The 20,938-nt window shown below is 57.4% G+C and overlaps 1 protein-coding gene and 1 long non-coding RNA gene across 2 annotated transcripts; one reads left to right on the forward strand and one right to left on the reverse strand.

The window, feature by feature from the left end:
- The first annotated feature begins 1,921 nt into the window (after positions 1 to 1,921).
- On the forward strand, positions 1,922 to 14,722 carry PGD (phosphogluconate dehydrogenase). Its single transcript, XM_037501478.2, has 13 exons — positions 1,922 to 1,965; positions 2,284 to 2,359; positions 2,914 to 3,093; positions 4,964 to 5,029; positions 5,636 to 5,754; positions 7,392 to 7,461; positions 9,451 to 9,585; positions 11,089 to 11,278; positions 13,231 to 13,361; positions 13,557 to 13,690; positions 13,928 to 14,027; positions 14,186 to 14,308; positions 14,396 to 14,722. Exons 1-13 carry the CDS (start codon positions 1,958 to 1,960, stop codon positions 14,513 to 14,515), a joined length of 1,452 nt encoding a protein of 483 aa, XP_037357375.1. The 5' UTR covers positions 1,922 to 1,957; the 3' UTR covers positions 14,516 to 14,722.
- LOC129145128 (uncharacterized) lies at positions 3,941 to 7,185 on the reverse strand. Its single transcript, XR_008550228.1, has 3 exons — positions 7,047 to 7,185; positions 4,192 to 4,332; positions 3,941 to 4,068 (listed from the first exon to the last, which is right to left on the reverse strand). It is a non-coding gene; the product is annotated as an uncharacterized LOC129145128 (long non-coding RNA).
- Positions 14,723 to 20,938: the final 6,216 nt, after the last annotated feature.

Raw genomic sequence — 20,938 nt, forward strand, 5'->3', positions numbered from 1 at the left:
GAGGGCAGCTAATCGGCCACCGCAGAGGCGGCTCTTGGGGCCCTGCACGGTGCTACCAGCCCCGGGGCCTCCTCTCTGAGTTGGGCTGGAACTGGCCCTCAACATGTTGGTCTCAGAACACCTTTACAGCTCTCCTGAATCACCCATGACCCAGAGTTCTTGTGGATGTCAGTTACATCAGTATTTGCCAGTTTAAAATCTGAAATCGAGACATTCAACTTTCCCAGAATGAAACTTCCGTGAGATGGTGAGATGAGTGATAGTGTGTGACAGCTTTGCAAATCTCTGAGGTCTGGCTCCCCGCAGCTGAGCAGGCCTCTCAGCCTGCCTTTCTAGTTCATGACTTCCAGATCGCACCATGTTACATCTGGAAAAGGCCACCTAATACTGGGGCAGAATGAGGCAAATTTCTTCCTGGTACTGGGTCCTCCCAGGGCCCCAGGTCACCCCTTGAGAACTGTTTCAAAAAGTGGTCATACCCTCTGAGGACCATCACAGCCACGAAGGAGTCTAGCACCTGCAATCTGAACTGCCTGGGGTCCTGCCTCTCTGGACCTGTGGCGTCAGAGCGCACACTGAACACGCTTCCTTGCACACCCAAGTTTGGGGACACTTGGTTGGCAGAGCTCTGGGCGCCCTGCCCACCCGCTTCATTCAGTGGGCAGTCAGCTGCTGGGCAGAGCTGGGATGAAGCTTCGCAGGACCCTGCAGCACTTGTAGGGCTCTGGTTGGCCGGGGTCTCAGTTCACCGTTTCCCCCTTCACACTTTCCCTGCACAAGGAAGGGCTGAGGGCAGCCAGGCACCTGGCCTGGGGCTGTAAAGTGCACGCTGGGCTTGCTTCAAGCAAGCATCTCTGCACCCAGTGAAAGGAAGGGGTGGAGGAAAGCAGGGTGCGGGGAGGGAGGGACCTCTCTTCCCCTCTGGACCGTTGAAACCCCACCCCCACCTTGACCTCTGTGCAGTGAGTCAGCACCGGCCAGGGCCACCATCCAGGTGTATCTCTAGGTGTGAAAGGTCTGGCTGGTACAAAACCGGCAAACGGGAGTCAAAGAAAACGAGCAAGTTGAAAGAAAGGCTGCTTCTGGAAAGCCTCACGCAGGATAAACACTGACACACAAGGCGATGAAATCACAGTCCATTGTGCATCCAGAAACGCCTCACCGCGGGGAACGCGCAGCTTCCAGCCCGTGCACGCCCCGGACCCGGCATTTGCGAACAGGAAAGTTTCTAGAAGCGCGTCTGTCAAAACCAGCATGACAAGGGCCTGGGCTGCGCAAGAGAAGGCCCCGGTCTCCCCGCGGCCACAGGCGCGGGCGCGGGCGCACCCCGGGCCCGGGACGGCGAGGGCCTGCGCCGCCCCCCGCGGGCCCGCCCGGGGACCCCCGGCACAGGCGGCCGGGCGCCCCCCGGGCCCGCGGCGGCACCCGAGCCCACCCTGCCGTGGCCCGGCGGGCCCACCCGCGAGGCGCACGGCCCCGCGACGCGGGCGAGCCCGGCCCAGCCCGCCGGGAGCCCCGCGCCCCGCCCGCCCCGCGCCGCGCCCAAGCCCCGCCGGCCGCGTGGGGTGCTGCGGCCCCTGCCCACCCCGGCGCCGCGCGCCGTCCTCCCCGCCCCCATTCCTCGTCCGCCCAGCCCCCTCGCCTGCCCGCCCCCCCCCCCGTCCACCCGCGCCCCCCGTCCAGCCCGGTCCTCGGGCGCGGCGCCCCGCCCGCGGGGACGAGGCCATCGACGCGCTCGGCGCTCCCCGGCGCCGTCCCCGGGGTGGGCGGGCCCGGCTGCCTCAGGTGGTCTAACAGGCGCTGGGGCGGGCCAATGGCGTGGCGCGCAGGCCCCGCCCCCTCCCTCCGATTGGCTGGCTCCCGAAAGCCGCGGCCGCGCCTCAGGCGCCGGCCCCAGCCGACTCGCCGGGCCGCCCGCCGCGCTCCGCACCCGCTCGCCGCCGCCGCCGCCGCCGCCATGGCCCAGTGAGTGGCGCCGCGGGGCGCGGGCTCCGGCCCCCCGGCCTCGGCGCCCGGCCCGGAGCCCCCCGCCGCTCGCCCCTCAGCCCGGCGCTGGCGAGGCGGCGCTGGCCCCCCGCCCCGGACCCAGCCGGGCGCCCGCGGGGTCGTCGCGGCCTCTCCCGGGGCCCCTCGAGGGCGGGCGCGGGCGCGGGGGCGGCGGGGGAGGCTCCGGAGCCGCCGCGGGAGCCCCAGGGCCGGGCGGGGCGGGGGGGTCCCCTCCCGAGCAGAGGCGGGAACCCGGGCGGGCGGGGGCGCCGCGCCTGACGCCCCTCCCCCCCCCAGAGCCGACGTCGCGCTCATCGGCCTGGCCGTCATGGGCCAGAACCTCGTTCTCAACATGGACGACCACGGCTTCGTGGTGAGTCCCGCCCCGCGCCGGCGCGGGAGGGGGGGCCGCGCGGGTCCAGGACGGCCCGGGGCGGGGGGGGGCGGCCCGGCGCGCCCCACCCGCGGCCGCTGCACCCCTGGGCGCTGCACCCCTGGGCGGCGGGCGGCGGGCTCGGGGCGGCGCGCGGGACCCTCAGTCCTCGGCCCGAGTGAACAGCCAGCGGCGTGCGGGAGAGGCGCTGCGGGGGCTCAGCGCTGACTGGGCTGCCTGTAAGGTTGGACTCGTGACAGCTCCCCGGTAAGTGCTCAGGCGCCTCGATGCCAGGATTACCACGGACAGACTCTCCGGAACCAGCTGCCCCCGGGCGTGGCCGGAGCCCTCACAGCTAGTGACCGGCTGCACCTTGCTGTGCCTGGGCGGTGGGCCTGGCCCCCTGGTCGTCCTCGGCCACGGCCTCCGCCCCGCGCTCTGTGAGGGGAAAATGCCCCAAGCCTTGAACTGCATCGAAATTTCATTGTCACTTTGTCCACCGTTGCAGAGTCTCCTGAGTCCTAGGTCTCCTCATCGGGCCTTTGTCCTTCTAGGTCTGTGCCTTCAACAGGACGGTCTCCAAAGTTGATGATTTCTTGGCCAATGAGGCCAAGGGAACCAAGGTGGTTGGCGCGCACTCCCTGGAGGAGATGGTCTCCAAGCTGAAGAGGCCCCGGCGGGTCATTCTTCTCGTGAAGGCTGGCCAAGCCGTGGATGATTTCATTGAAAAATTGGTGAGGCCGGCTCTGCTCCCAGCTGTTCGCGGCGTGACAGAACTTTTCTTCTTCCTTCTTTTAGCTGTTTCACTTGAGACTACTTTTTCCCCTTTGGTTTCTAGATGTGGAAACGACTCAGTTCTGACTAAACAATTACTTAAATGTCTCCGTGTTGGTTAACTTGATTGGCACTAATTAAATAACAACATATCCTCAGGTGGTAAAACTCCTCGTGCATATAATAGTTTGAGGACAGAAGGAGACATATCAGTAAGAATTCATTAACAGGAACAGAAACAGTGATCGTTGTAGACTCTTTGTTTAGAAATCTATAGTTTTGATTGTGTATTTTGAATGTTTAGTGATATTTATTAATGAACCTCGGTGTCCAAATTTAGAAGTGGATCTCTCTTAGTATTCCTAGAAAGCAACAATTTGAAATTAGTATAACTCAGTGTAAATGACAAGAGACCTCCTAAGGGGTTCCTAGGAACTACAAACTGGGTACTTTTTTTTTTGTACTGAACAGTTTGTTGGCTTTAACATGTATATCTATTTTGGAAGGGAAAAAAGTACATATGGGCTTGTGAGGGCCTTGCTGGGCGGGTGGGTGAGCGGTGCTGAGTTCCCCCAAGGTCCTCTGAGAAGCAGACCTCAGTTGCAGTTCACCCTGAGAGTCAACTGGGTGCGGGGCAGGGAGGAAAGGTCGTGCTCCGAGTAGGAGCTAATTCTGGTTCTTTCACACACTGATCCAGAACTGAGTCTCACCCTCATTTAGGGGTTCCACCACCACGCGGGTCAGGAGCTCGTGGGTCCCTTCCTGTTGTAGTCTCATCGCCAGTCTGTCTCCTCACAGTCCCTGGCTTGTTCTCACCAAAGGATGCTCCCCAGTGGGCTGACTGGGGTCAGGAGCAGCCAGTGGACGGGGACAACCAACTGCCCTTGTATCCAGGGGCTGTGCCCAGCAGCTCTGTGGCCTCAGGGTGCTTTCCACTGAAAAAAAGGAAAGAAGAAAATACATCTGGATGAAGGGGGTCCCTTCATAGAAATAGAAATTATTTAGATACCCCAAAACACAATTCTGTAGTATTAGCTGTGAAAAAAACAAGATATTACCCATTTGGAAGACTTGTTTGAAGGTTTTGTGACGATAAACAAAAAGGACTAACATTCCTTTTCTAAAGGAGTAGTGTTGGCATTGTTTCTATGTTGAGAGGAACTTATACCCAGTGTGCTTCCATTTCTTTCAAAAATGACCTAGAAAGGAAGAACATTGCGATAAAGAAAGAACATACTAAGCTTTTTATATAGCAAGATGCCAAGCTGCCCATGATCAGCTATAGACTGAATGGTCTGGAAAAATAGCAGATTGTTCTTTAACGTAGGAAAATATTAAGTAATGTTAACTAGAGCCTCGTGGGGGGAGTGGTGGTGAATAATGAACAGTAAAGCCAGCCTTGGTGGCAGCCCACAGGAAGATACTCTTGTTCAAGACCCAGTCTCCTCCTGCCATCTCCAAACAGTGGCGATCAAGTTGTTCATTTTCACACTAGACTGTTTGATGTGTATTTACAGGCCCCATCTCTGTCCTAGGCCAGATTTCACAGGATGTAATTCATCTTCTAGGGCCAGTCCTATTCTCAGTGCTGGGGCATATAAACCAGACAGGTGGCACACGCTGGAAATAAAAAACTTTCCAACTAGTAGTTAAAGAGAATTATCTCAGTTGTGGAGAATTTTGATGCTAAGCTTTTAAATAAGGTCCAGCTCTCAGAGAAATTATCTCTGCTTTTAGACTGGGTTTACTTGGGATAAATTCTAGTTTGTATCGGCACATTCTGCTTTTTCCATTTCTGTGTTCGCCCTTAATGCCCGCGTCTGGTTACAGGTGCCATTGTTGGACACCGGTGACATCATCATCGATGGGGGCAATTCTGAATACAGGGACACCATAGTAAGTATTCTGTAGCCCAGATTATCCCAGGTTCTGAGGACCTTCTAGACAAAAGTGTCATCGTACACATATGACCAGAGTGGACTGCCCTTGTGCGGTGCTGACTCTTTGGGTTGGTACTGATGCAGGGGTTCCCAGCTTTGCTTCTGCCGAGACGGACGTGATGGACGAGGGTCTCATCAGTCACACGCGTAACAACAGAATGGCGACTGCTTAGGTCCAGCGGGCAGGGAGTCTGTGCCTTACCTTCCTTCCTCTGCCGCCAGTCCACGGTGGTCACCGTGGTCATGGGCGAGGGCCAGCTCTTTGCCAGCCTCGTACTGGGAGGGGTCCCTGAGTGCCAGGGAGTCCTTCTCGACCTAAACCTGCTCTTAGCTGAGTCCTCTTGCTCACGGTCTCTCCTGGTAAAATGAGAACATGCGGTTGGCTTTGTTTATCCCTCTAGGGGCGGGGCAGTTAGCACGCACACCCATGACATTTTTTGACTCCCCAGATGTGAGGGGATTAAATTCCTGGAACGATCAGTTTGTTCCTGGGTCCTTGGTCTTATGCCTCCTCTTGTTGACCGGGAGTCACTTCGTAATGGATTCATTTGTTCTCACGTAGAGACGGTGTCGAGACCTCAAGGCCAAGGGGATCTTATTTGTGGGGAGCGGCGTTAGTGGTGGAGAGGATGGGGCCCGCTATGGCCCATCACTCATGCCAGGAGGGAACAAAGAAGCTTGGTGAGTACCCCCGTTTTGGAATGGGGAGCCTGAACTTTGAGGGAATGAGGGAGCCATGAGCAGCTCTGCCCCCCTCTCTGTGGGGCCTGAATATTGGAGACAGGGGAGGTTGGAGGGGTTTCTGTTATCTGTGTTTTTCTACTTTGACGTGATACTATGCTTACTGCTCTATTGCTGTTACTCATCTGTGATTCTCTCTGAGACTGACAGCAGCGTCTCTAAATAGGCTTAGCGGTCAGGTCAGGACTTTAAAGAAGCAGTTCAGATAATGTCCTTGCACTGTCTGGACTTTGGGTTAAGGCCTGCCTCTAAAAATTGCTATTTATGTGATAATTGTGAGTAATGAACAACTCTGACTGGGCCTGTTTTGTCCCTGAGAAAGAGGTGAAGAATTTTTATTTGACTCGTTAAAAAACTGATTTTATATGATATGTTCCCCGTGCTCTCTCCTAGAGGAGGCTACCACAGGGTTGGGGCGGGGGGGTGCTTTGGTGATGTGAGAAGGGTATGTGAGGCGGGCGGTGGGCGGTACAGAATCAACATGAAAAGATGCAAGTAATTGATTATACACAACTTAGACTGAGGGGGACTCCGCGCTGAGACTGCAGAGAAAGCCAGATAGAGAGATGGAGCGGAAGAGAAAGAAATAGAAAAGAAAGAATCCTTTTGAGGGAGACATGGAAAGGTAACATTCTTTTCTGAATGACTTTGATTTCCAACTATTCTAGAATTATATTAGGTATTACAGTAAGGAGTGACCGAGTCTAATTCCCACAGACAAAGGGCTCTCTGGGGAAGACTATTCTCTAAATTTTCTCCTTGATGAACGTGCCTGGGGTTCTCCGTGTGTTAAAACTCGAAGTAGCAGCCTTCCTGCTTCTCCAAAGCTTAACAGTACTTATCTTGAGTGGGCTGAAACATTTGACACACAGCTGCTCTGGTTGTTCATGAATTCGCTTCTTCCCACACTGACCTGGCCCAAGAAGAAATGCACTTTTGCCTGAAGCAGTCAGCAAAATCTGCATGAGGTTCAAAAGCCTGAGGTGACGCTGTTTCACCCTCATCCTGGACATTAGCTTTGCAACCCTGTCAGATTTTGTGTCCTTACCAAAAACTTCGTGAAGAAGGTTTGATCAGTCAGCAGTGGGAGGACATTGGGAAAAGGCTCAAGAGTTTCCCTGTCCTAGGGGGGCCGTGACAAAGAGCAGAAGCTTTTTCTCACGATGAGAGGGAATGTAGCGCTCAGAAATGCCCCTGGTCTGCCCACCTGCTCACCTCATCATCACACTCACCCAGACTAACCCCTGGGGTGTGCACCCCAACTTCCACATTGTTTGGGATCACAGCTTCAGGGAGAGTGCAGTAGATGTTTTTATGGCTTTGATGACACATCTGCTCGGCCTTTGTGTCTGTCTGCTCACGCTGCCTCTGCTTTGGGGCCCAGCAGGCTGGAGGGGCAGCTGGTCAGTCAGTGGGGGCTGCAGTTTATTTTGGGGGCTTGGCATGTTCACCACTTCATCTTGAGCACTTCTTGCTATCACTAGAAAGGGAAAAAATTGGGGTGGGGCCATTGAGTTTTTAATCGAGAGTTCAGCCCCTTTCCTTTAGCAGCTAAACTCCACGGTTCCTTCCCACAGGCCCCACATCAAGAACATCTTTCAAGGCATCGCTGCAAAAGTAGGAACTGGAGAACCCTGCTGTGACTGGGCAAGTTCTGGGCTGCTCTTGGGAGCCAGCTGGCCGCGTGAACAGAGACCGAATGCAGGGAGCTAGGACCACCCGTTTCCTGGCTGTTTGCTTTGTGACATAAGCTTCTTGACCTCTCGGTGGATAGCACAGCTGGTGCCTAAAATACACACCCGCTGTCCTGTCCTGGCAGCTGAACTGAGTGTCCATAGCCTTGATTCGCGGTTAAAGTAGCCCTCCTGAGTTCAGCTGAGACAGATTCCTTAACAACGAGCAGGAAGGAAGAGGGAAAGTTAGATTTCTTTTAGCCATGCTCTTGATGGCCAAAGAGAGAATGTCTGAACTGAAGTGCGGAAGGGGGCTGCCTGGCTGTTGCTCTGTCGATGTCTTGGCCGTGGGCGTGGGACTCTCCTGCCCTGCAGCTTGGGATGTCGGCCTTCAGTGCCGAGCGGGAATATGGCGGCCTTTCACTCCCACCGACCGTGACGGAGGCCGGGGCTGAGTCACAGATGTCTCCCTTTCCTGTATTTTGTGCTGTTACAGATAAGTTTTCTCACTCACTGCAGCCTCGGCCCTTACATGGACAGCACAGCAGGCTGGGGAGACCCTGTGACGTTAGACCAGTCACTCTTCATAGGGGGGTGGGTCTGGATGGTCTCCACGAGCTCTTTAGCTCCTACTCCCCTTTAATTTTATAAGAGCACTTCATCTGCTGTTTTTATCGTATAACTTTCATAAGAGACAAGGGGTAGAGATGAGACTGAGACTGAGGCAGGTGAGGTTAGGGGGAGCCCTCCCTCTGGGGACATGAGCTGCAGCAACTAAAATGGCCCTTCCCGTTTTGACCAGCACCCTCTTGGGCCCATCACATCTGCCCCAGGCAGAGGGCCACTGCCGGGGTCTCGGAGGTGGAGTCATTCGCTCATCTGTGCGGGGCCGGGAGGGCCTGCCATTCCTGGCCGGAGATGCTCTGGGAGCAGCGGCAGTGACTTCTTTCAGATGCACTTAGGGCAGAGCCGCGGAGTCCTTGCTCTTGTGTGTCTTGATGGAGTTGGGGTGGATTCCCCCAGGGCCTCGGCTCAGGTTATTGAGTAGATAGTGAGAGCAGGCACTCCCGGGTCACTGTTGAAGTTACAGGAAGGACGGGGTGAAGTAAGAAGTGGTGGGCCCTGTTACTTCATGGCCCAAGAAAGTGTCAAAATCAGAAGGTAGGGGGGTAGGTTAGCAGTGACTGCGTAGGCCAGGAAGCCTCTGGTGTCAAGGTCAGAACTCATCTCAGGGTGACCACCCGGAGAGAGGCTTCCAGGTCATCAGGGAGATGGCCCCTGTCACCCCCTGTTCTGACTCCTTGCCCAAAACCATTTTCAGCTCATTTTGACGCCCAAGGAGGTTGTCTATAGGGCAGGGACGCGTAGCTCAGACTACACTTGTTATCATTGAAGCCCAGCATTAGCTTCCCCACGTACGTCCATAAACTGCTTTCTGAGCGTGTACGTCTGCCGGCTCTGTTGTCAGAGTCCCTTCAACTGGGGACACCAACAGGCACACACCTCTGGGCTTACGGGGTCAGGACCAGACCCAGGGTCTGAGCCGTTTCAGCTTCAGAAGTGTCACGCAGCTACAGTGCATTTGTACTTTTCAGAAGCACAAGTGGCTTTAATTGGGCAGCAAAGCATGTTGCTAGAGTAACTGGGAAAAAGAAAACTTCTCTTCCTTGGGGGTGAGTCGGGGGAGGGAAGCTGCTTTTGATAACAGCGAGAAAGAATGGAAACTGGGGGCCATAGGACTCAGGTGAATGTGGGGATCTGAAAACTCCAGGGGAGTGATTTTGGAATCCATTTTAAATGACACTGGATCAGGCTGGAACTTGTGTTACATTGTTACATTGTGGTTTTTAAGATACTCTAACTATTCCCCATTAGCTATTTTTTGGTGAGGAGGGAATTAGCTGTGGGCCTCCCTGGCTATCTCTGCCTCTCTGAAGGCCTCCTGGCGGGTGTGGCTCTGCAGGTGGGCGAGGAGGGAGCGGGGCACTTCGTGAAGATGGTGCACAATGGGATCGAGTACGGCGACATGCAGCTCATCTGCGAGGCCTACCACCTGATGAAGGACGTGCTGGGCATGGAGCACAGCGAGATGGCGCAGGTGAGCCGGCACCGCCTCACTGCTGGCAGGAGGCCGGGAGCCCTTCCTTTTCCTCATTCCTCTTCCCTGGGTCACTCGGCAGCCTAGTGGACTCGCCTTAATTTCAGGGAAGCCTGCAGTAATAGGGCTGTAAACTCCAATGGTGGCCACTCTGCCAGACATCCGGGACCGAGTTAGCCAGGGGCCGTTTACTGTCAAAGTGTTTAACATACAGCGTCATGGAAGGAATTTGACAGTGAACACCCACCTGCTCACTTCCTGGATTCTGCTTAGCATTTCACTGCCCTTGCTTTAGCGAATATCCATCTGTCTGTCCATGTGGCATTTTTATTTTTTTACACATTGCAGCGTCCACTGCAGGCATCAGCACTCTGCCCCCTAAACACTTCCACATCAACAGGTAAACATTCATTTTAATTGCAACTCTAGGAGGACACTCACTCACAAACATGTCACGTGCAGCCAGTGCTGATTCAAGTGTGGCTCTCTGGTGAGCATTCTGGTCATCTGGAATCTCTAGTTCTGGTCATTTCAGGTGGAACATGATTCATTTATTTTTTGAAGATATTTATTTATGCATACAAGAACTGGGGTACAGGCCAGAGGTGTGGGAGGTGAGAGTTTTCACCAGGGACAAAGTGGGGAACAGAACAGGCAGACTGACTGAAGTACACTGCTGAGGGGAGCAGTGCAGAGACAGGAGAGGTCTGCTGCGCCATGTGGGTAGCTCCCTGGCCGGGGATCAAACTCGTGCTGCAGTGACTACGGATAGCTTCATAGGTTGCGTCTTAACCCCTTGTGCTACCAGGGAGGCCCTCAGGTGGAACATGAATTAAAGACTCTTACCCTAAAGCTTCAACTGCGTAGAATCCTTCAGATTTTTCAGTTTTCAATTTTCTTATTTAAAAATGTGTGTCATTCCCACTGGCTTTGTTTCACTGATTTGCCCTTAATTTTCCAAAGCAATGTAATGTAGTTTCCATAGGAAAGATCCTTTTCTTCTGTGTTCCTGGTCGTTGGTGCCCGTGGTAGTGGGGGTGTTCACCCCACACGCACGTGGCCACAGTTCTCCCAGCCCCAGAGTTGTACTGCCAGGGATGGAGGCCGGGAAGAGAACCAGGTTCCTTGGAGCTGGAGGAAGTAACAGTTAGATACAGTCTGTGGCTGACGAGTGAGGACTCTTGTGAAGAAAGCAGGCTGGGGCAGGCCTTCACTGAGGGGTGATCGGAGCAGGCCTGGGGGTGGCAGCGTCCGAAGAGGCAGGTGAAGGGCTCGCTGCTCCGAGGACAGCTCGGTTCTGGTAGCAGGGACCTGGCACAGCCAGGATTTGAACACAGCTGACTTGTGGTTAGCTTAGAGCTCAGCTGGTGGGAGCGGATGCCAGGGCCAGAGGAAAGCCCCTTAGCCCTAAGTGGCAGCGCCGGTTCCTATTTCCCCGGAAAGAACCAATGAGCGTGCCCTCCGGTCTAATCCTGGTTTCCCTCCGGTCCTTCTCACATGCAGGCATTTGAGGAGTGGAACAAGACAGAGCTAGACTCTTTCCTGATCGAAATCACCGCCAACATCCTCAAGTTCCGAGACAGCGACGGCACACACTTGCTGCCCAAGATCCGGGACAGCGCGGGGCAGAAGGGCACCGGGAAGTGGACGGCCATCTCGGCCCTGGAGTACGGGGTTCCTGTCACCCTCATCGGTAATGTTCTCTCCTCACGAGCCCCCTCGTCTCGCAACTTTAATCGCAGGGTCCTCTGCAACACTGGCCCAGGCTGGCAGCTAAGACCCCGCTCTTTCGGAGAGCCGGTTTCCCATGCTGGTCTGCTCTCTGCGGGACCAGAGGGTTCGTGCGTGAACCCGCTTTGAGTGTAGAAGGGCTGACACCCCTCAGAGCTCTTCTGACACCTCAGCATCAAATGACACAGAGTGAAGTAATAAGCGCAGAAGTAAAAAAACTTAAAAAAACATTTAAAAGGAGCACTAGCAAAGCCACGAGTTGGGTCTTGAAGTATAAAATGGATACACTTCTGACAGAAATCAAAAAGGAAAAGGAAGAAGGTTGCCTGGCATGTTACAGGAACACTCCTCTCTGCTCCTGGAGACTGGGCCCCTGTAGAAGCCGGAAGCTTCCTGTCCGCTCCTCCAGGCACAGGTGGCCCTCTCTTCCCTGGTCTCCTCCCTCCTGAGATTTCCTGATTCATTGCGTGCTGCTGTTTACAGAGAACCGTGTGGTCGAGAGCCCTGGAGGATGACAGGGAAGTCGTTTGCTCAGTGCAGGCCCAGATAGAAGGAAGTTGGCAGCTGTGTAGCTGATCTGAGTGGCCCCTGGGACTCCAGGGAGCAGTTTAGTCACCACTGGCCCCAGCTGAAGGGCTCATGGTCTCAGAATCCCACACTTAGAGACGACATAACCTTTCTCCCTGGCGTTGGGAGGCTCCTCCCTGGCTGGGTGCCAGGTTGCTTGCACTTATGAGGAAGCAAGTCCGACTTCCAGCTAAGCCCGAGGTGACACCCAGGGTTTCGCCACACCCGCCTCCTTGCGCAGCCAGCTCAGCTTCCGCCCGCAAGTGCAGAGTCACGGTGATGTGACTGGCCGGCTGGGCGCTGGCTAGCCAAGGGGGCGCAGGCAGGCTCCTGGTGCATTCCCAGTTTGGGTGATGGTCCCAGGCTTGGGGGCTGCGCAGCCTCAAAAGCCAAGTCTTCTGTTAGTGCCCAGAAATGTTACTGCATTCTGGGGAGACTGGTTAGAGCACCCCCTCTAATCACACGCCTTGTCCGCGGAGCAAGTCATCTTTTATAAGGGAAACTTCTGAAGTTACTAAATACTTATGCCTTAATGCTAAAGTAGGACATTAAAAGGCTTTCTGTGCAAATGAAATAAAATCAGGACACTTTAACACTGATCCTGGGGCCGTGGAAATCTGTAAACTAAGAATTAGAAAAGCCTGTTTCCTGCAGAGGGAGGCCGAGTGACTCCCCACTGACCAGTCGTTTCGAACGGGTGGGTAGTCAGTGCTTCAGGAGAGAGACAGCCTGAAGTCTTCTCCGCTGAGAGGGAAGCTCCACTCACAGACCCCCACTGGGTAGGTCTAAGCTGGTTTCACCTCTTTGATTTCCCTCAAAGCTCCCCTTTGGATTTCATCTTCTTCTTTGAGCTTCAACACCTGTATTTGTGTTGCAAGTTTGGCTTGGCGTTTTAGTTAAGAAATCAATCATGAAGAACTTTTTCTTTTTAAAGATTTATTTATGCATACAAGAGCTGGGGTGCAGACCAGAGGTGTGGGGTTGAGAAGATTCACCAGAGACGGAGTGGGGAGCAGAACAGGCAGAGCTACTGAAATCCACTGCTGAGGGGAGCAGCAGCGAGACAGGAGAGGTCTGCTGCGCCATGTGGGTTGCTCCCTGGCCGGGGAATGAACTCGTGCTGCAGTGGCTGGGGATAGCTTGATAGCTCTGTCTTTACCCCAGTGCCCCCAGGGAGGCCCCATTGAGAACTTTTTATGAGAGTTCTTCCTGATCCAGGTGAAGTTTTGGGAGTTTGGGAGGAGGCATTCTGATCCCGGGAATCCAGGGCCCTCTGGCTCCGGGGTCCCTTCTCCTCTGGCTTTATGTGTGTGCTCTGGTGACATGCTCCCTCCCCGCCCCCCGCAGGAGAAGCGGTCTTTGCTCGATGCTTGTCAGCTCTGAAGGACGAGAGGGTTCAAGCCAGCAAAAAGCTGAAGGGCCCTCGGAAGATCCAGTTCCAGGGTGATAAGAAATCCTTCCTGGAGGACATTCGGAAGGTGGGCTGGCCAGGGCCTGGTAGCGGGCAGTGGGGGCCAGGCAGGGCGGGATAGCACGCTGAGGCCCAGGGTCACGTCCTGCTCCCCCACAGCCTGTCCTTTCTGGGGGCCACCCTGGGGGTAGGGACAAGGCTGCCAGATGAGGGCTGGTGCCCCTGCCACCCACCCTCTGAGAGGCCGCGCCGTGTCCTGCAGGCCCTCTACGCTTCCAAGATCATCTCGTACGCGCAAGGCTTCATGCTGCTGAGACAGGCAGCCAGCGAATTTGGCTGGACCCTCAACTACGGTGGCATCGCCCTGATGTGGAGGGGGGGCTGCATCATCAGAAGGTAGGTGACGGGGGACACCAGCTGCTCCGTGTGGACTTGATGGCCTCGGCCCTTGGTGGGCAAGCCCGGACTGAGGACTTGGCCTCGCTAGCACCCTGGCCGAGGCAGGTGCCCCTCCTCTCGCTGGCCTTGCTCCCGGGCGCTGACTCCTGGTTGCCCTGACCCTGCGAGGGCTTATTCCGGGGCGAGGCTGTAACTTTGTTCCTAAGCGTCAGTGATGTCATCGCCCTGTTTCAGTGTGTTCCTAGGGAAGATAAAAGATGCTTTTGATCGAAACCCCGGACTTCAGAATCTGCTCCTGGATGACTTCTTCAAGTCGGCTGTGGAAAACTGCCAGGTACGTGGCCGCCGGGACTCTGCCTCAGGGTTCTGCTGCGGCGGGGCACCTGGCTCCCCTCTACTGGCCGGGACGGCTGTGAGCCACTGTGCCTGGGAATGGGGCTGGTGACGGTCCCGTGGCCCAGTGGCCCATCTTCGGCTGTTTCTCCTGCGCAGGAATCCTGGCGGCGGGCAGTCAGCACCGGGGTACAGGCGGGCATCCCCATGCCCTGCTTCACCACCGCCCTCTCCTTCTACGACGGGTACAGACACGACATGCTGCCCGCCAACCTGATCCAGGTGAGCCGTGGAGTCAATGCGGGCATGACCCCGGGGCTCAAGGGTCCGTGCCCACCCAGTCGCCTCACCCGGCTTCTTGCTTTCCAGGCCCAGCGGGATTACTTCGGGGCACACACCTATGAACTCTTAACCAAACCAGGACAGTTTGTCCACACTAACTGGACGGGCCACGGCGGCAGCGTCTCGTCCTCTTCATACAACGCCTAAGACCCCCGGCGCGACGGGCCCCTCCGCCACGCAGCACTGCCCACACGGCCCCCGGCCCTGCTTTCTGCTCAGATCTTTTCGAATAAAGTGTCGAGAGAGACTCCTGAAAACGCCAGCCCAAGTTCTCTGTGAAGTGGTTCTGAGAGCCGTGGGCCCCGCGCCGGGGCTGGGCTGACGGGCACAGGCGGGAGGGCGCGGCCCTGGAGCTGGAGCCTCCGCGTCCGCCTGCCGAATTCCCCCGTGCTCTCCTTGGTGGAAGCCCGGCGCCCTGCCCCCCTCTCCCTGGGCCCGCAGACGCCGCGCCGCAGCCACGCTGAGCCCGAGCCCGCGGCAGAAAGGGCCGCCCCCGTGTCCTTGGAGTAGGATCAGTTTCTTTCCGCCCGTCTTCTTCCCTTCCCTCTTTGTGTTCTCTCATAGATTCGCTTTTATATGAGGTGTGTATGTCTGTTTTCTTTCTATGTAGAGGCACGTCTAAGTGTACACGTGTAGAGACCAACAACACACGCAACCCAATCTCGGCTGATGCCGAAGCTGCAGGAAGGGCGAGGCGGCACGCAGGGGCAGGGGCTGTTGGCTGTGAGGCCTTGGGCTGGGCGCTGAGCCTGGGGATTCCTTCTGAGGTTCTTGCCGCACCATCATAAACACCCGGGCGCTCATTCAGATGACACGGCGGCCTTCTGGCGCCTTCCCTCTGTCCCTGAGTCAGGCCTCTGGGTTCGCTGTGGGGATTTAGCGTAATCAGGCCTTTCCACTTCACCCTAGCAAAACCCAGCTGTGGACTTAACTGGTGCATGGCCCAGGGCCAAGGTAATTGTTTTATTGCAGCCTTAGCTCCGGGAAGATTTCTCTGGAATGCTTTAGGAAATCCTAAGAGAGCCTTAGCAAAAAGCAAACAGCTTCCTTGTTTTAACAGCTGGGATCTACAATCTGACCTCACTCCCAAGATCCCGGGACTTGGGAGACAATCTGGGGAATGATCAACTTCTGAAGCTCAGCCTTAGCTCCTCCTGCCCCCGAACCCACGCGCCCCCTCCCCTGCCCACCCAGGTCATTGCTCGGGGCCCGGGATTCTTTTTTAAGGGCTGCGAACTAGTAAATGCCGTTTTTCTCAAAGGGTGTCCTGCTGACCACTTGCTCTGCCGCAGCCGGTGGGAGCCTTCAAGGAGAAGCCCCGGGATGCAGAGGGGGGAGAAAAGCTGCGCATGCGGGGGGCTCCCCTCGGGCCTCCATTCGCCATTTAGGAAGTCGTGATTGAGGCCGTTGGCCCCCCGTCCCAGCCCCTGCTTACTAGCTTGTGCCTGGGCAAGTGATGGAGTGTCTGTGCCTCGGTTTTCTTATGTGTAAAATGGGCACAAGGCACCCGCCTGCTGCAGGACGTTGGGGGCAGTTGCTGCTCTCGTTCTGGTCCCTTCAGGCTGGGCCTGGCCCAGTGTTTGCAGCGGTGTTTCTGCAGAGGCTCAGACGCCAAGAGTTACTTCTCAGCCCTGTGGCAGGGGGGTGGGGGGGCCTTGCCAGCTCCCAGGGGCTGAGGAGCCAGGGAGCCACGACCCCCACAGGCATCTCGAAGAGGCAGATTCCCACCCCGCAGGGCTGTGGGCAGCGCCCCCGTGAGCGCGCAGGCGGCTGCCTGGGAGAGACCAGCAGGGCCGCCACGCCTGGCCATGTCCACTTGGGCGAGTTATAGACACACCCCCCTTCCGTGTTCCCACTTCATCTGCATGACGGAGTTAGCGTGTGCCTCCTTGGGCCCCATGACAGTGAGGTGACAGGTGAAGCTTTGCGGGGTCACGCAGACAGTGACGTAAGGAGGCTGCTCCTGCCCATGTCCTCACAGGGAGACTGTTCCGCTGCGTGTCCTTTAGGCCTCTTGAATTTTATCCCCCGCGATGCTGCGTATCATTTTAAAATGGGTTCCCCACGCCCCTTGCTACTAGCAAAGGCAGCCTGGCCTACGGGTGAGGGCCCGGGACCCTAATCTTGGCTCCACCCCCAAGTCACTCCTCACTGTCACCTACTGACGGATGATGACGCCCCCTGGGCACCAGCCCCGTGCCCGCCGCGAAGGGACAGTGGTTGGGGCTACTGTGCCTCACCTCACCTCCCTCCTGCCGGAGCGGCAGGTGAAGGCACGAGGAGGTGGGTGCAGGTGGTCGCGGCCCGGACAGTCTGGTGGCTGTGCCAGCAGCGGCGACCCCCCGGGACTGTGGGCCGGAAACGGCCGCCACGTGACACACAGAGGCGTTTGTTGAGGCCGTGGGTCGCGTGAGGGGGCGGCGGGATTTCTAGGCAGGGGTCCATCGCCTGGAGACAGCTGTCCCCCTTGGTGGAGCTTCCTGGGAGCCCCGCTGGGCGTGTGTGCGGTGCCGTGTGTCGGAACAGATGACTGAGGGCCGGGCAGGCTGCAGCAGTCAGGACCCGCGATCACTGCAGGGCGGCCCCGGGTGGGCTCCCCCAGGGCCAGGGCACCGGAGGGTCAAGGCCGGGGCGGGGAGCTGGGCTGAGGCGGTGACACTGGGATTGGCTCCCAGGTCCGTCTGTCTGTCCACCATTGGCGGGCGGCGTCCCCAGTCAGCTCCGCGGCGGGGCCTGCACATCCGCACGGGGTCTCGCCTTGCCCTGGTCCCCGAGCGGCTGTCACTGTTTACTTGGCTCCTAAGTCCCGGCCGGCGGCTTGGAGACAAGGCGGCGTCTGACTCAAATCACGTCCCAGAGTCTAGTGTGTTCCGTGGTGTCCTCCCCCTGCCGTTCCAGTGTCTGTTGGTTGTTAGAAACCTCCCCAAACTCAGGTGTAAAATAACCACTATTTTTTATTCTTATTCTCCTAATTCCACAAGTCAGGAATCTGGAAGAGCTGGGGGAGCTGTCTCTGTTCCACACGGCTGCGGCCTCAGCGAGGAAGACTCGCGAGCTGGGCCGCCCCCGGCTGAGGCTCCTGGGCCTGTGTCGCTCACTCCTCGCTGCCTCCGGGGCCTCCGCCAGGAAGCAGGAAGCCGGGTCAGGCCAGCTCTCACCTGCTGGCTCTGGGCTCCCGATGGGGGCGTCCCAGCCAATAATGTGGGCACCACGTCATTACCTTCTAAGACCTAGCCACATTCCCGTCCCGTTTTATCACTTACTAGCGAGTCACAAGCCCCCCAAATTCAAGGGCAGGAGGATTGGACACCGCCTCTTGAAGGGGGGAGCAGCAGCAGGGTCTAGAGGAGAATGTGTCAGGAGATACTGGATTGTTATTTTTTCTTTGTTCAAGGATTTATTTTTATTTATGCATACCAGAACAGGGGTACAGGCCAGAGGTGCAGGGGGTGAGAGGAACCCCCAGGACAGAGTGAGGAACAGAACAGGCAGATCCACTGAAACACACTGAGGGGAGCAGTGGGGAGACAGAAGGATCACCTCCCTGGCCGGGGATCGAACTCGTGCGGCAGTGGCTGTGGGTAGCTTCACAGTGCTGAGACTTAACACCTTGCGCCACCAGGGAGGCCTCATTTTTTCTTTTGGACCGCAACCTGCCCCCAGGCTTCCCTTGAAAAGGACAGTTTGTTACGTGGGTGGGGCGGGAGGGGGTGTCAGGAGCTCTGGCCCTATAGGGTTTTTTCCTGAGGGTCTCATGCAATATGAAGCCTGTGGAACAATGCAAATCAGGCCCTGCTCTGAGTTAGGTCCTTTCAGGGGCCCTCCTCTGAACAAGGTGACCTCGTGGCCCCCAGCTCGAGGTGAGGCTCGTGGCTGCTGAGGAACGCCACCAAGGCCACGCAGCTTCTGAAGAATTGGAATTTGAGCCCAGGAGCCTGTGCCAGAGTCCAGCACTTAATCATCAGGCCTCCGTACCGCCGAGTGTCCCCTGCATTCACCCACCAACACCCTGGCCTCGCGCTGCAGAGGGCCGGCCCCCCAGGGTGCCACTTGTGGGGGCTCAGAGGAGCCCACAGCCCTGACTCCCCGCGGGGAGGCTGGATTCCCAGCGGGCGGCTCAGCGCGTGCAGGGAGCAGAGCCTTGGGAGGGGCGTCCACGCAGGCCCGAGGACTCAGGACCCCGCTCGCGGCCAGTCCTACTGCTGGGGCGGGGGCAGCAGGGGCAGCGTGGGCTCAGAGCCCGCTGCTCACCGTCTGAACTGGGGCCCCGCTTCCAGCCGTTCCCCCAGGCCCGGTCTCTGCCACGCGTGACAGCGAAGCCGGCGCCGCGCTGCCATCTAGCGGCCGGCCCGCGCGCCTGCACCGGAGCTGGGGGGGCCGGGGCGCTCCGCAGCGGGGGCTCCCACGCGTGTCTGGGACCTGAAGCCACTGCTCCCCCCGACATGGAAAGTGTCACACGGGGAACTGCGAACTACCACGGGGTTGCTGTAATGAGGGATGCTAGGAAAAGGCCCTCCCTGCCCCGGGGGGTGGGTATGGGGTGGGGGTGCCAGACCCTGCCCGGGCTGGGGTCCCTGGAGTCACGTAGGTTGGCTGAGGTGCCCTGGAGCGTACTGGAGCCTGCCCTCTGGGATGCCGGGGCCGTTGTCCGGGAAGAGGTGCCTTGGCGGCTTGGGGGAAGCTGCCGGGAAATGCAGGCTGGAGAAGCCACTCGAGAGGCCGGAATGGGGGAGCGAGAGGTGCACCCGACCTGGAGGAGAAACCCCGTCCTGCTGGGGGGCGTCTGGCTCCTCACTGAAGGCAGGACGGAGTCCCAAGCAGCCGCCTCTCTCCTGGAGAATCCGCCAGGGTGGGTGCTCCCCGTGGGAGGCGGGACAGTGGGCAGATGCCCACACCCTGGTCTCGAAGGCCGCCTTGGCTCATTTAGTCACAGATGCATTTCTTAGCAAATCGCAGTGGAAACACCCGGTGCCCGGCCTCAGGCGCGCAGGTGCCTGCCCCTGCCTGAGCCCCCACCCTGCCCAGCTGCCCGGAAGGGAGATTTCAGTCTTGATTGACCTTCTGGCCCACCTCATCCTGAGGCAGGTATAGGCCCCTGCAGTGAGAGCTGAGTCTAAATCTCCCCGCATAGGCTAAGCCAGAGACAAAAGCAGCCATTATTAAAAATTAAGATATAAAAGCTTGGGCTTCATTCACATCAACAACCAAGGTAATATTTGAAGACAGGATGCATTTTCCTATTCTCTATGATCTTGGCATTATTTACATGTGTTGTGTGGGTGGTGGATGTGCAAGTCCAAGTTCAGGGTCTCCAAACAGGTCCCCTGAAGTTGGCAGTGGTGGGAGTGTGGACACAGGGAGCCGGGAGATGCCAGAGGTCAGGGTATGTGTGTGTGTGTGTTGGTGGGGGAGTGTGGGGAGTGTTAATTATGCAGAGTAGAGTGAGCCTTTACACTTGAGCTTGGAGAAAACAGCTCCAGGCTGTGGTCACTATTATTTGATTCAGCAAGGAAGTCCCTGGCTCACGTCTGTCCTAGAGGTCTGTGAAACCCCAGAAGGGAGGAAAATAAACAACTGATCTTTGGAAGCAGTGAAGATCCAGCGTGGGTGTCTTGTTTCATTTTACTTAATTCTTTTTTTAAAATTTTTTAAAAAGACTTATTTTTCATTTATACAAGAGCTGGGGTACAGGCCAGAGGCATGGGACGGCGAGAGAATTCACCAGAGACAGAGTGGGGAGCAGAACAGGCAGACTGACTGAAATACACTGCTGAGGGGAGCAGTGGGCGAGACAGGAGAGGTCTGCTGCGCCATGTGGGAATCTCCCTGGCCGGCTGGGAATCGAAACGGTGCTGCAGAGGCTGCGGACAGCTTCATAGCGCGGCGCTTAACCCGCTGCACCACCGGGGAGGCCCTACTTAATTCTTTTTTTTTTAAAGATTTATTTATTTATGCATACAAGAGCTGGGGTACAGGTCAGAGATGCCAGGGGTGAGAGGAGTCACCAGAGACAGAGTGGGGAGCAGAGCAGGCAGACTGACTGAAATGCACTGCTGAGGGGGGCAGCGGGGAGACAGGAGAGGTCTGCCTCGCCATGTGGGTAGCCCCCTGGCCGGGATCCAACTCGTGCTGCAGAGGCTGCAGATTGCTTCATAGCGCGGTGCTTAACCCCTTTAAGCCTCGCGCCACCAGGGAGGCCCCTACTTAATTCTTAACAAAGAGGAAAACCGGTCCACATTCGTGTAGACCTGCGCTGGTCAGTGGCCCGGGGTGAGGGACCCCCTCGCGGACCAGGACCTCGCGCCTGTCCCTGACGACTGAGGCGCTGCTGTTGGTGACAACAAATACAAACTGACAGCGCATTTTGCAGGGCACTCGGGAGCCGCAGCTGTACGGAACGTAGACCGAAGCGTTGACGGTGCTCCCCATGCCGGCCCGGCGGGTGCCGGGCTCCAGCGCGGGGCTCCCCGCGGGCCGGGCCGGGCCGGGCCGGGCCGGCGGCACAGGGCACGAGCGGCCGGGGCCGCGGCACCGCGGGCCCTTCCCGGAGCCGCCGCCAGGGGGCGCGCG

Source organism: Talpa occidentalis, unplaced genomic scaffold, assembly GCF_014898055.3.
Source record: "Talpa occidentalis isolate TD23 unplaced genomic scaffold, MPIMG_talOcc4v2.1 talOcc4.9, whole genome shotgun sequence".
NCBI classification, from domain to species: Eukaryota; Metazoa; Chordata; class Mammalia; order Eulipotyphla; family Talpidae; genus Talpa; species Talpa occidentalis.